The following is a 13566-nucleotide window of genomic DNA, read 5'->3' as shown; positions in this document are numbered from 1 at the left end:
GGAATCTGGAAGATTCCTCACTAGGGAAACTGATAAGCCCAAGCAAAAAACCCTACAGAAATTTATATATGAGAATGCCCCAAAGGATGGCTGGACCTTAGCCCAGATAAATCACTATATTAAGTAAGAATATTGCAAGGATAAAGTAGCCCTAAAACAAGAACAGGAGGGCATATAAAAAAGAAGGGGATGAGCTTCTTTTGAGCTCTGGAAAGTTAAAAATAGGATTACAGAAGTAAAAACTCAAAAGAAGTACTAGAAGATAAATGATAAGGGAATCCCTCCGAAAGCAAAAGGAGAAAAGATTAAGAGATGGAAAATGAGCAAAAAAATTTTTTTTGAAAACTTAGAAGATCAACCCTACTAACAGAATGTTATAAAAAAGAGCAAACACAGAAAGTGGAGGAGAAAAAATATCAAAGAAATGCTATAATAAAGATTCTTATATAATAAAGCATATGCACTTCCAAGTCAAAGAGGCCTGCTGAGTGCCCAGCACAATGAATGAAAAATGATCCACATCAAAGGTCATCATCATGAAGTTTCCAAACAGTAAGAATAAAGATTCCAAAAGCCTCTAGAGAAGGATCAGGTGGGGATGGAGGAAAAGAGAGAAAAGCAAAACAAAAACATACAGAGGACTGGGAATCACATGGCATTCCCAGGCAGTACAGCTAGTGGAATCCACTTGATTTCTTTGTATTTCAGCTTATTATAAAATTCAACCACCCACCATTTGACATATGAGGAAACTATGACACGGAGAAGGTAAATAACTTGTCCAAGGCATAAAGCTAATAATAAGTGTCAAAACGGATTCAAACCCAGGCTGTCAGAGTCCATGTCCAGCAAGTGCCTAACAAATCAATCCTCCTGCAAACAACAGCTATCCACTCTGCACAAAATACAAAAAAACAGCTTCCTGAGGGCTTGCTGACTGAAAAAAGGCAAGGAGATTTGGGTGGGGATTTGAAACTTGGAACAGACAACAGCAGGGAGTTAGTCCATCCCCGCCACCCACCCCCCCACCCCAGCCTTTTTTATTTTGTTTCCTTCTGGTTTGCCCTGAGGATGGCTACAGTAGCCCCTGGTGAAAGCGGGTCAGGGGTCAGGGGAGGGCAGCTGAAACGCCAATAGAAAGCTAACCATCTTTCTGGCAGGAAGAAACAGGCTGCCTGAAAATGAGGCAGAATTCAAAAAGGGGAGATTCAGAGAAGGAAAACCCCAAATTCTGCATTTAAATTCAGTTCAAGTTTCCACCTGACCCCTGAATTACAGCCGCACTGGGCAAACTGTACACTTATTTTTGTTTGTTTTGTTTTAGCGACAGGCTAGTACAGGGTTCTGAACCTTTGAATTCGTTGTTATCAACACCACACTTTAAAAACTGAGCCCTGTACTGGACAAACTGGAAGCAGTTTCTAACCAGGAACTGATCTGAGGTCTGAGCTGCTGCCCACTGCAGGTGCAACAGTTTGCAGTGTGTGTCTGACTAAGCTGCCTGCTAAAACAAAAACATCAACACCCTTTAGAACAAAGTAACACAATTCTAACAAAATTCAGTCTCTACAACATAATATCACAATGTCCAGGATACAATCCAAAAATTACTCAACATTCAACAAGTCAGAGATACACAGACGCTGAAATTAATTACCAGACAAGAATTTTTAAGCAGATATTATAATTACATATTTACCACAGCGAAGTAAAGAAAAATTTACTCATAATGAATAAAAAGATGAGAAATCTCAGCTAAGAAACAGAAAATATAAAAAAGCACCAAACCCAGGCATTGCCTACTCTCACCTTCTAAATTATACTATTTTACTACTGAGCATCACATAGTCCTCAATAAATATTGGTTATTATTATTATTATGAGCCTTACTAATGATGACACTGGAAGCTAGCAGATAATGGAACAATTCTTAGAAACTCCAAAAGGAATACAGTTTACACTATTTCCAACTTAGAAATCGCTAATCAAATAAATTATCAATCAGGTGTGAGATCAGAATAAAGACATATGCAAGATCTTAAAAATGTATCTCCCAGGTACACTTTTTTGGGATATATTGGGGTATGTCCTTCATTAACATGAGTAAGTAAACCATGAAAAAGGACAGAGGCTCAACAAAGAGAAATGAAGTGAATTTCATGCTGAAAGGAAGCTTCTGGATGCCTGCCATGCAGCAAGCTGAGAGCAATCTGTCCAGACTGAAGCAAGAGGACACAGGGCTCCAGGAAGGATGACTCAAAACACTCACACACACAGAAAGAATAAACAGATCATCTGAAGTGTTCAATTGTATTGACAGTAATTCATTGTATAGCTCTGGCAGAGAATTTGGGAATAAATTCATGATATACACATTAACTCCAGGAAAATGAAAGTTATACAAAAAATTAAATGTGATCATAGTATATCATCTGGTTTCACTTCAATTATATTTACACAGTAATAAGTAGTACTTTGATAAAAAATAAAAATGTAAAAACCAAATAAAACAATACAGCTTGGTTATGAAACATCTGAAGTATCCAGGAAAGTTTAGCAAATAATATATAGAACATACTTGTATCTAACAACCTACCTTAGATTTAGCCATATACACTTCAGGTCTTTTTTTTATTTTAAAGGAATGAACTATACAGGTAAAGTTGAAGTCCCCTGTGTAAACTTCCCCTGATCTCGTTTCCTTTGCTCTCTCCCCAGAAATAACCACTATCCTGAATTTGGTGGTTATCCTTCCCATGCATGTTTTGATATTATTACTACACGTGATTCTTCCCATAAACCATACAGAATTATTTTGCATGTTTTCAAATTTTAAGTAAATGTGCTAATGTGCTGATCTGTATATTTTCTTTAACATCCTTTTTTTTTTTTTTAATTCAATATTGCTTTTGAGGTTTATCCACATTGATGCTTGTAGCTCTAGTTCATTCATTTTGACTATGTTATATTCCAGTGTGACTATACAAACACTTACTTATCCATCTCATGCTTATGACCATTGAATCCATTTCCAGCTTTTTGCTATTATAAACAAGTCCCATGCTTCTCTCTTTCCTGCATGTGTGTGATGTTTTCTACAGGACTAGAATTACCGGGTCATAAACAAGGGCATCTGAGATATTGCCAAAATGCTCTCCAAACTGGTTCAATCAATTTAGATTCACACTAAAACTGTTTGCCAAAGTTTTTGATCTTTACCAATGTAAACTATAATGCAACATTAAGGAAAGTTTGGAAAAAAGAAATAAATCTTAGGTATTTTTTAAATGTACACTCATACAACCCTAATACATCTCTTGTAATTTTATATTCCCTTCCAGTCCTTTTTCATTTTCTTTAGTTGTCCAAAGTAAAGTCTTGACCACCTGCCTCTCTAAGAGGCCAGGAAAAATGCTGGCTTCTCTCACCTTGCTATCCATTCAGCAGTGCCCGCAAAGAGGTCTGGAGTGATGATGTTGGTCAGAGAGGCTACTGAGGTGGCACAGTATGCACTTCTGTGAAAGACAGGAACAGAGGGGGAAACGTGTTAAGCTTCAAGGAAGAGCTAAATAAGGCTCCGTGGACTTAAGTGGATTGCTTGCTTTGCCTAGTAAGCTGTATTCACCTCCTGTCCTCCCTCCTGGCACACGGTCAGTCCTCCCGGGTCTCCAACTGAGATGTGACATTTTATTTGGATACAGTTGCTCACGGCATGACTTCAGGGAAAGAACATGATATTCTATTCTCCCTACCTCCACATGGTCAAATCTACATCAGAGGAAATAAGAGCCATGTCAATTCATATCAAAAGTAGATTTAGCTCTTCTTTCAAAGACCTACAATGGCTCCCATAATTCCATGGCACCATTCAGGTACTTCTGATATGCTCATTCATTCAGATGTAAGTACTGTTTCAGACCCAGGATTTCTGTCTGTTTAAGTCATGGATGCATTAAAGGTTAACTATACTTTTCCTGCAACAGACAAACTCCTAAGCAGGCCATCAAACCCTAATGGCTGCCTAGACCAAACGAGAGGGATAGGAATAGTTAAACCCACTCAGATACATTCCTTAAAGGGAGAAAAGAGCTTTGATTTCAAGCAGCTCACCAGAACACACCTTTAAAAGAAAAAGAAGGAACATGTACATATCTATTTTAACATTATCCTACTTGATTTGGGATCACTCTTGCCATTCCATCCTCCCAGCCCTAATTCTTCTTGGGACATTTTATTTCAGCTTCTCCCTCTGTCAGGAACATGTCCACAGGCTGCCTTTTCTTCCCCCACAGGCTGCCTTTCTATGGTCTTTTCAAATATCCAACATGGGGAAGACAAAAACTGCTTGCTCTGATTCTGCTCACAAGTCCTTTTTCTAAGGGCCCCTAAGGAACATAAAAGGGAGGAAAGAGAAGGGTCTAGTTTCCGCCTTATTCAGTCCAGACGTAACACAGAGCCAAACGCACTGAGGTATTCCAAAGAAATCTCTGCAGAAGCCGTGAGAGTGATTATCCTACCAGCATTTTTATCAGCCTTGGTCATACTGGCCAAAGGCACAGCAGAGGCTTAGTTACACCAGCAGGAGCACGTGAGAGTCATATGTGCCAAGGCCAAATGTTATCATTTATCATAAGCTAACTTCAAAGGTCTGGTCTAATTTCCCTAAGGTTGTGAGCCTCTCAAAGAGCCTCAAAAGTCTTTGCTCATGAAGCCTAATGGAACCTCAGAGGTGGGCAGGCAGCCGGTAACGTAGTTTATGTCTCATAAATAGAAGAACTGAAGAGTGAGGCCAGAAGCCGCTAGCCCCAGATCTCACACTGAGACAAGGAGGGAATAAAACACAACTTTTTCATGTAGTTTCCTCCTGTCTCCCTCCATTCAGTCGTCACAGCTCTCAAACTCATCTACTACTCTCCATCCTCGCTTGCCATCACCCAAATCCAAGTCGCCATGATCTTATTTATTTATTTATTCATTCATTTATTTTATTGCTTATGAATATTCATGAGATACAAAGCTAAGTGTCATTCCTTGTGCCCAAGATGTGAAGGCCAGATCCATACTGCCAGCACGCAACCGTTATCTTCTAACCAGACCAGTCTCCTGTCTGGTCTCCCCCTTTCCAGCCCTGAAACCAGAAGACTTACTAAAACACTAAAATCCATTCCCTGAAAAAAATACAGATCACATCACTCCCTGCTTAAAACCCGTCAGAACCAACTCCAGACTGCACAGGAGACTTCAAAGCCTCCAGTCTGTTCCCAGCCTGTGCCTCCAGCTTCACTGCTCCCCCACCCACCAGGCCCCCATGGGTCAGCAGCACTGCACTTGTTTCTTCAGCACACCCATTCTCTGCCACCTAAACTTTTGCAAATGCTGCGTCCCCGTCCCCCGCTATCCCCACAAAATGCCCCAGATTATATAACACTGTGGAATATACTAAAAAGCATATGTACTTCACAGGGCCTGGTTTTCCGAAGTCTTGCAGTTTTAATTATTGAACTTGCAGAGGACTGGAAATTTCTCTCAGGCTATAAGTCTCTGTTGCAAGATAAGGATTGTGGCACAGCAGGTTGCTGGCTCAAAGACGGACTAGTTACTGATTGTTATGTAAAGATACTGAGAAATTGTTATAGGAAGGAATGTTTGCTAAGATCAAACTGTTGTTGACAGGACCACTTAATTGCCTTACTGGAATGTCATCTGGCTTGTTTCACTGAAAGTTACCAGCCTATACTGTTAAACTATAACCCCACATATGTCTCTTCCTGTAACTTCCTGGTCTGAAAAATAAGTGCAGGAAGAGAACCCCAATTCGGCATTAATTTCCCAAGGAAGGAATGCCTCTCTCTTGAGGGTTCTGGCAGGAAATTAAGCACTTCGGGGCCTCTCACTGCTCAGAAGAGATGGGCTTTGAGTAATCCTTTACATCTTCGTCACCCAGGGGAAGTGGGGTGACAAATCCGTGGGGGGGGGGAAGCAACGCAAAGCAAAATAACACAGATTAGGAAGTCAGGATTCCTTTCTTAAAAACTGAAAAAAAAATGGTGCTTGCTATGAGTTCACTGTGATCTGATTTTTTGAAGTTCACTGGAGCTGTAAACACTTGAATAAGTTCATCTCAGAAACTACTAGGAGCAGCGAGAGACCTGAAAGGTCATCAAGAGATCAGCTCTGTGTAACCAAGAATGGGAGCAAGCTAGCTTTCAGCTGTCAAACTGTTCCTGGTCACAGCTATTCTTCTCTGGGCCAAATCCATCCTACAAGCATCCTGAGTACTGGCTGATGCTTCCAGGCAAAGGACAACTAAAGAAACACTAGGTGAAAAATGACGGCAATGGGATACTAGACACCAGGCACAGCAAGGAAACTGGATGCCATGTACCAGGTTTTATCCGGCATTCACATCTTTAGTCCTTCATGTCAGCAAAAAGCATGGGCTCCAATGGCACAGCACCATCTTCTCTTCACAGCAGAAGAGCACAGACAGGGGAGGAATATGGCTACGGTGCTCTTCCACGGAACAAATCTATCTGATTGGAGAAGTTTCCTAGTGTTTGTCTAGAAGATATGAATAAGAACATAGAAAAAAACTGGCTCTGGAACGAATAAGTTAGACAACAGTCAGATGTAAAACGGGGATGCCATAAAATACCAAAGGGATCTTGCTATGGTTTGTTTGCTTTGCCTAATCTCAGTAAGTTTTAAAAAACTAAGTTTCGGGTCAGCCCGTGGCTCACTTGGGAGAGTGTGGTGCTGACAACAACCAGTCAAGGGGTAAGATCCCCTTACTGGTCATTTTTTTTTTTTTTTTTTTTTTGTCTTTTTTGAGACTGGCCACACTGCGCTCAGCCAGTGAGTGCACCGGCCATCCCTATATAGGATCCGAACCCGCGGCGGGAGCGCTGCTGTGCTCCCAGCGCCGCACTCTCCCGAGTGCACCACGGGGTCGGCCCCACGTCATCTTTTAAAAGACAAACAAACAAACAAAAAACTACGTTTCAAGATTGTGTATATTTAGGTGAGATACTTACAGAATAGGAAAGAAACCTGGTGACCATGAGAGGAAAAAAATCTTTTAACTTTTTCCTTAAGCGTCAACACAGTATTGCTTTTCCTTAACAGTTTTATTGGCTTCATTAGTACCTATAAATACTAATATATATCTAGTCTAGTCTTTTGGTTTGAACAGACAAGTTACAGATAGAAGAAGAAAATCTTTTAGTAAGGGCCTTTGCAGCCTAGTTACCTTTTTTTTTTTTATCTGCAATGTATTTTATGCTACACAACTTTCATGGTATTTTTTCTTCCCCTATACTTTTAAACCAATGCATAAGCCAGACGCTTAAGCCAGAATATTAATCAACTTGTGTAGAAGGAAAACCATTTACACATAGGCAATAAGATGGCTTTGATATAGAAACCTCATTAAAAAAATGTATTTCTCAAACTAAATAATAATAAAATAGTATAAAATTTCAATGATCCACTGCCTTTGAGAAAATGACTCATTCAGGGAATTCCCTGTATGCCTCAAAAGTAATCTCCTGCCAGGTGATAAAGCTATTTGCTAGGTACATCAGACACTTCTTGAGTAAAATGATAATTTTGAGCTAACTGGTAGCAATTATTCCATAAACAAAGCAGCAGCTTCCCCACATTGATCCTCAGGCTTTGCATCTCTAACAGCAGATGAGCTCTAGAATCTACTGATGCAGCAACCTGAGAAAAACCCCACTCACCTAACGTCCACCTCACCTCCAACGTGCATGAGAAAAGAGCCATCAGGCTGCTTCAGCGAGTACAAATACTGAAGAAGCTTCTCCCTGAGAAACAAAGGGGAGAGAAGTGGGAGAGGGCAATGGTCAGTGCAGAGTCAGCAGGTGAGAGCCCTTCTGGATGTCCATCACTGCTGGCTGGGGCTGTACCTGTTGATGATGTCATAGGCCTCCTCGGTGCCAATGATGCACAGCGCATTGACTGCTGCATACGTGGGTGCAAGATGTGGGTACTGACCAGGGCCCCCTCCAAAACCACCTTCTGGGCTTTGACACAGTTCCAGGAACTGACACACACTAGGTACAGCCAAAGGGAAGACAAAGTAAGAGGGCATTGATTTTAAAACACCAAATTGCTACCAGATTTCCATGCTTTCCCAATGATCCCCCCACCTCAAAAGGGAAACAAAACCTTTCCTCCCACACGTTGATTATAACCTCTGCCACCAAAGAGTTTAACTCTCTACCTAGTTATTATCAGTTTTGTATGTCCTGCTATCCGATTTTTATATTTAAGCATTTGCCTAGTCATGAAGCAAGGAACATAAGGCGGGGAAGAAACAAACAGCCTTTCATAGACTTGGGGTAAGAGTGTCCTGTGCTTCTTGACCAAATCTTTCCCATACATTTCGCTCAATTTGCCACCCTGGATCTGGTCCCAGCCTTGTCCTTGCCTTTGGGGACCTCCCAGCCTTTGAATTCTGCCTAGAAATTGGTGCTCAACTGCTTCTTTCTGCACCAACCACAATGGCCTAGATCCATTATCCAGGCCTACCAGGAACACTTAAGGAGATGCTTCCTCCTTCCCATTGCCACCTAAGCCCCAGGGGGCTACTGATTTCCATTCCTACCACGAGTAAGAAACAAGCTTTTAATGAAGTCTGCTTGCACGGTTAGGAGAACGAAAGGAGGATAGGCTTCTACCATGCTCACCTCAAGTGTGGCAAACTTAAGAGGAACACTGTTGACTCCTATCCCAAGAAGGCATCACTGTCTGTGGGTTCTTGGAGACTTGTCCACACTGATGCAAAGGGCTCCAGTTCCCCCACTGAGGGCAACTGTTCATGGAGGGTTTGCCTCTAAGCCTGGCATCAGATTGCCCCGAAGTCACTCTTGCTTTAGGTGAAATCAAGAGAGGCCCTACTGTCCAAGATCCTCTGAAGTTCAACAGAAAGGGGTGCTCTAGGAAAGTGTTGGGTATAAAGGATCCCTCACGACTCAGCTGAGTCACAACTGTCCTATCAGGATAAACCTCCACTTAAGAGAACAAGCTGCCAAACTGTATCTTCCTAGTGCTCAGGGGGCCCTCTTTTCCTGGGTTCTTTTATCTCATTATTTTTTATCTACTGTTGCCAGAAAGACCACACAGTCTGGTTAATCTCCACGAAGACAGAAGTTTATTACTGCTTTTCCACATCATAGTTGATTACTTTTGATTTCAGACCTTCTATCATCTGGGCAGGGACAGCAATAGCAAATGCTGCTGACCTGCTCTTTGAAGCCCTGAAATCTTCACAGGTTAAAAACAATACACATTCATTTCCATTTACACCTAAAATTTTACTGTAGGAAACACAAGCACTGATATTGAAGTTTATGCTCAGAGAAGGAAAACAATTCTGTAGTACATTTAAAAATTTTTTTTTCGTTTTTATTTTTTCCCCTTCATGGGCACAAGAAAAAATGCAGCACATTTTTTAATGGCAATTAATTTCTGTAGAGAAATTGAGCTTATTCCTAACACATTTCCCAAATCATCAATTCTTATGCCATTTTCTAGAAACAAACAGCTAATAAACTCATGCCTGAACAAAGGTTGGCTACACAAACATACAAAAAGCTTCCTGTACCATAAAAACAAAAGGTTTTACCTGATATAAACTTAACAGCACATTTTTTTTTTTTTTTGACCGGTAAGGGGATCGCAACCCTCGGCACAGTGTCGTCCACATCACGCTCAGCCAGTGAGCGCACCGGCCATCCCTATATAGGATCCGAACCCGCAGCCTCGGCGCTACCAGCGCCGCACTCTCCCAAGTGAGCCACAGGGCCGGCCCTAACAGCACATTTTTTTAAAAAGGAGGGAAAAAAAATGAGTCACCTAGTTATCCATTCCCTTCCCCAGCTCCTAAGACAGAATAGTGTTGAATACAACACTCCTGACCTTGTGGCCTAAAGTCTGGGGGCAGCTAGGATCTAAATGTTCCAGATACCTTGATATCATCCCTCCATGCCAACCTTCCTCAGCTGACCCACAGATTCTGACCATCTCTGGGGTTGTGATAGAGAACTGAGGGTTGGGCTCTTCTTCAATCTCAGACACTTCCGTATCACAGAACATTCTGATCCTGAGGCTTTCCAACTTGCACCTTAAGGAACTGGCAAATTGACCATGAAGCCACCAGCTGTCATTAGCAGACATCTTAGCAATTCTGAAAACCAAAATGTTAGTGATATTTCTATCAAAAGGGGGAGAAAAAATTTTCTTAGAGACCAGAAATTCACCAACTAATAAAAAATCACAAGCAGGAAATATTGTGCAAACACCCAGAGTAGCACACTTTGTAAAAAGCAAATATCACAAAATCATTCATTTAGATATATGACTAACAGATGTAGTAGATCAATTTTCTTTAATGTCAGCAAGGCATTCATTTCAGCTTGCATGACAATTACTAACAAAGTGGGAAGCTATCTTCTATATCAGGGATTTTCAAACCCAAAATGTGTGTATCAGAATCACTGAAGAGCTACTAAAGAATACAAAGAACCAGGCTTGCTAAAACAGAAAAGAGCCTGGGTCTCTGTATTTTTACCAAACTCCCAGGTGACTCATAAAAAGTTTGCGCACTACTAGTCTTTGCTGCACAACTAGAATCACTTGGGGGATGTTTTAAAAATCCCAATGCCCAAGCTTCACCTAACACTAATTAAATCAGAATTACTGAGGTTGGGACCAAGGTGGCAGTACTGTTTAAAATTCCCCATGGGACTCCAATGTTCAGCCAAGTATCAGTGCTTCTCACATGTGTGGGCATAGAAATAACCTGGGAATCTTGTTATCCTGCAGCTCTAATGCAGTAGAATGGGATGGGCCTAAGATTCTGCATTTCTAACAAGCTCCCAGGTGATGGCAATGCTCCTGGTCTGGGGACCATATTTTAGGTAGCAATGAGATCTACACTGTCCAATTGATAACTGCTAGTCACATGAGGCCATTTAAATTTTCACTTAATTAAAATTAAATTCAGCTCCTCACTCACACAAGCCACGTTTCAAGTGCTCAATGGCCACATGTGTCTAGTAGCTACCATATTAGCACAAATATAGGACATTTCCATTTTAATGGAAAGTTCTATGGAACATCACTGCTCTGTCATTCAACCATTAAAGAGTGGGTAAAACTTGTAAAGAGGATCAAGTTCAAAACAAGAGTATCAAGGATTTACTGTCAGCCTTATAAAAAGTTTACTCGGACTTTTCAGGTGGTGGTTGAGGACTGATCTAAAGTGGTTGATTCTGGATATCACTGCCACCAAATTGGATGAAGGATTCAAAGGCATGTGCAGTAAACAATCAAATAATACAAAATGATCAGGGAAACAAATCAGAAGCCAATAAGAATAAAACAAATGAAACAGGTACAAGTGGCAAGTGATATACTTAGGGATGGGGGCTGGGTAAAGTATATGAATATAAACACAAGACAGGAACTGACTAGGGACATAGCAAAAAAAAAAAGACCAGAGATTAGGGTCCATGAGTTGTGAACCACAATAAAAAATGCTTGTTAAAAACATCAGAAACACAATATCGGTCAAAACTGTATCTGGCTCTAGTCTCCATTTCCCAACTCAAAGAAACTCAAAGGGAGTTCAGATTAGAACTGTAAAAATGGCTAAGTATAAAAAAAATTAAAAGGCTTAGTACTACAGATGGTAAGGAAGCTACACAGCAAAGCACCTCTATACAAAGGGTAATTACACAAACTTTCTAGTAAATTACAAAAATTGATCTGCAGCAAGAAGAACAATTTAGGTTAGATTTAAGAAAAAACTTCAGCACCAGAATAAATTACCACAGACAGACTTAAACCCCAGAATGTTATAAAAATTGCAGCTTTGGAAATAAGAACTGTCATCCTTAAGCAGGATGGCTTAGGAGTAGATGCAAATGCAAGATGCATGAGTTGACATTGGGCTTTTTCTAGTGTTGATACAGTCATGCGTCGCTAATGACGGGGATGCATTCTGAGAAATACAAGTCATTGTGCAAACACGTACTTACACACACCTAGACGGTATAGCCTACTGCACACCTAAGCTAGATGGTATAGCCTTCTGCTCCTATCTGAATAATGTGTGGCACTATGACCTTACAATGGCTATGACGCCAACAAGGTGACAGGAATTTTTCAGCTCCATTATAATCTTATGGGACCACTGTGGTCTTCGTGATACTTCATTGACCCAAACGTCATTATGTGGTGCATGACTGTACTTTCAGGCTTCATACTGTAAAACAGCTTCAGCTTGATACAATGGAGAGGTAACTCCTTCACTAGATAGAGTAGGACAATGAACAGGAGAAGGATAGGCAGCATCTATTGTTGATTCCAGGAGGTCAGTGCTCTCATAGAGTCGGACAAGTTACTTGACTCTTCACCAAGCACCAGCAATGCTCTGGATGGCTGCTGCTTTGGAAATATGGGCAAGTCGAAAGTTGGGTATTTTAGAGTAGAGTTTCTCAGATTTAGCACTATTGACATTTTGGGCCTGATAACCTTTGTGGTGGGGACTGTCCTGTAGAGGATATTTAGCAGCATCCTTGACCTGTACCCATGAGATGCCCAGAAGACAAATGAGTAGATATGGTGTCTTCATCAAAGGTAAGGAAACATAAAAATTATATTTAAATTTAAAAATTAAAAGGAAAAACATTTAAGGAGCTATTCAGGAGATAAGCTACTAATAACCTTTTGAAAGGAAAATTAAAAAACACCAAAATACCAAACATTAAATTTACCTTTGGAAAAACTTTATAAGCTGAAAAGTCCTAAAATGGTTTTTAAGTTAAAGACAATTTTTAGCTCTTACAGAAGCTAAATACCTAACTTCAGTTGTTTTTTTTTTTTTTGTCTTTTTGTGACCGGTAAGGGGATCCCAACCCTTGGCTTGGTGTCGCCCGAACCGGGCTCAGCCAGTGAGCGCACCGGCCATTCCTATATAGGATCCAAACCCGCGGCGGGAGCGCCGCTGCGCTCCCAAGTGCTGCACTCTCCCGAGTGCGCCACAGGGCTGGCCCGCTAAATACCTAACTTTAGCAATGCCACAGTCATCTCCCTGTGATTTTCATTTTGCTGTTACATTAAAGTAGCTTTCATTCAATAACAAAGCATGGGATTCTCATTAAAGGATGCTTTCTTCACTGCCAAAATCATTAAGCAAAGCCAGTACTTAGTCTGGCTCCAAAATATTTACTTTTCATGTAAACACATATAAATTTGTATACATGACCTCTTAAGAGAGGCAAGCTAAATTACTACCTATGAATATATTATTCTTGAAATGTCTGATACCAGCAGTAAAAACCTGTCCTTGCCAGTAGCTGACAAAAGTAATTTTGTCCACTAGAGGGAACCCAGCCTATCATGTTGTTGCTCCCTGAGCAAATGGAAGCACAACAGTGAACAAAATAGAAGAGAGAAACGTTTGTGTATGTGTAGGACGTGTGTGTTGCTAGGTGGGGCAATGTAAAAAGAAGAGCACAGGAAAACAACAAAACTACA

The 13566-nt window shown here is 40.8% G+C and overlaps 2 protein-coding genes across 4 annotated transcripts in view; one reads left to right on the top strand and one right to left on the bottom strand.

Moving 5' to 3' along the window:
* FNTB (farnesyltransferase, CAAX box, beta) overlaps positions 1-13566 on the bottom strand; it is an 80803-nt gene that overhangs the window by 35032 nt on the left and 32205 nt on the right. For both annotated transcript variants that reach the window (XM_063088526.1, XM_063088527.1), the window contains exons 5-7: positions 7929-8075; positions 7743-7826; positions 3429-3515 (exon numbers count right to left, since the gene is read on the bottom strand). In XM_063088526.1, the coding sequence (XP_062944596.1) occupies positions 3429-3515; positions 7743-7826; positions 7929-8075 (318 nt within the window). The remainder of the gene's footprint in view (positions 1-3428; positions 3516-7742; positions 7827-7928; positions 8076-13566) is intronic.
* The window catches only part of MAX (MYC associated factor X), a 99699-nt gene that overhangs the window by 73085 nt on the left and 13048 nt on the right, over positions 1-13566 (top strand). The window lies entirely within an intron of this gene.

This window comes from Cynocephalus volans, chromosome 3, assembly GCF_027409185.1.
Source record: "Cynocephalus volans isolate mCynVol1 chromosome 3, mCynVol1.pri, whole genome shotgun sequence".
In the NCBI taxonomy this organism is placed as follows: Eukaryota; Metazoa; Chordata; class Mammalia; order Dermoptera; family Cynocephalidae; genus Cynocephalus; species Cynocephalus volans.
Note: the sequence above shows the minus strand (reverse complement) of the source record. Positions and strands in the feature narration are given on the sequence as shown.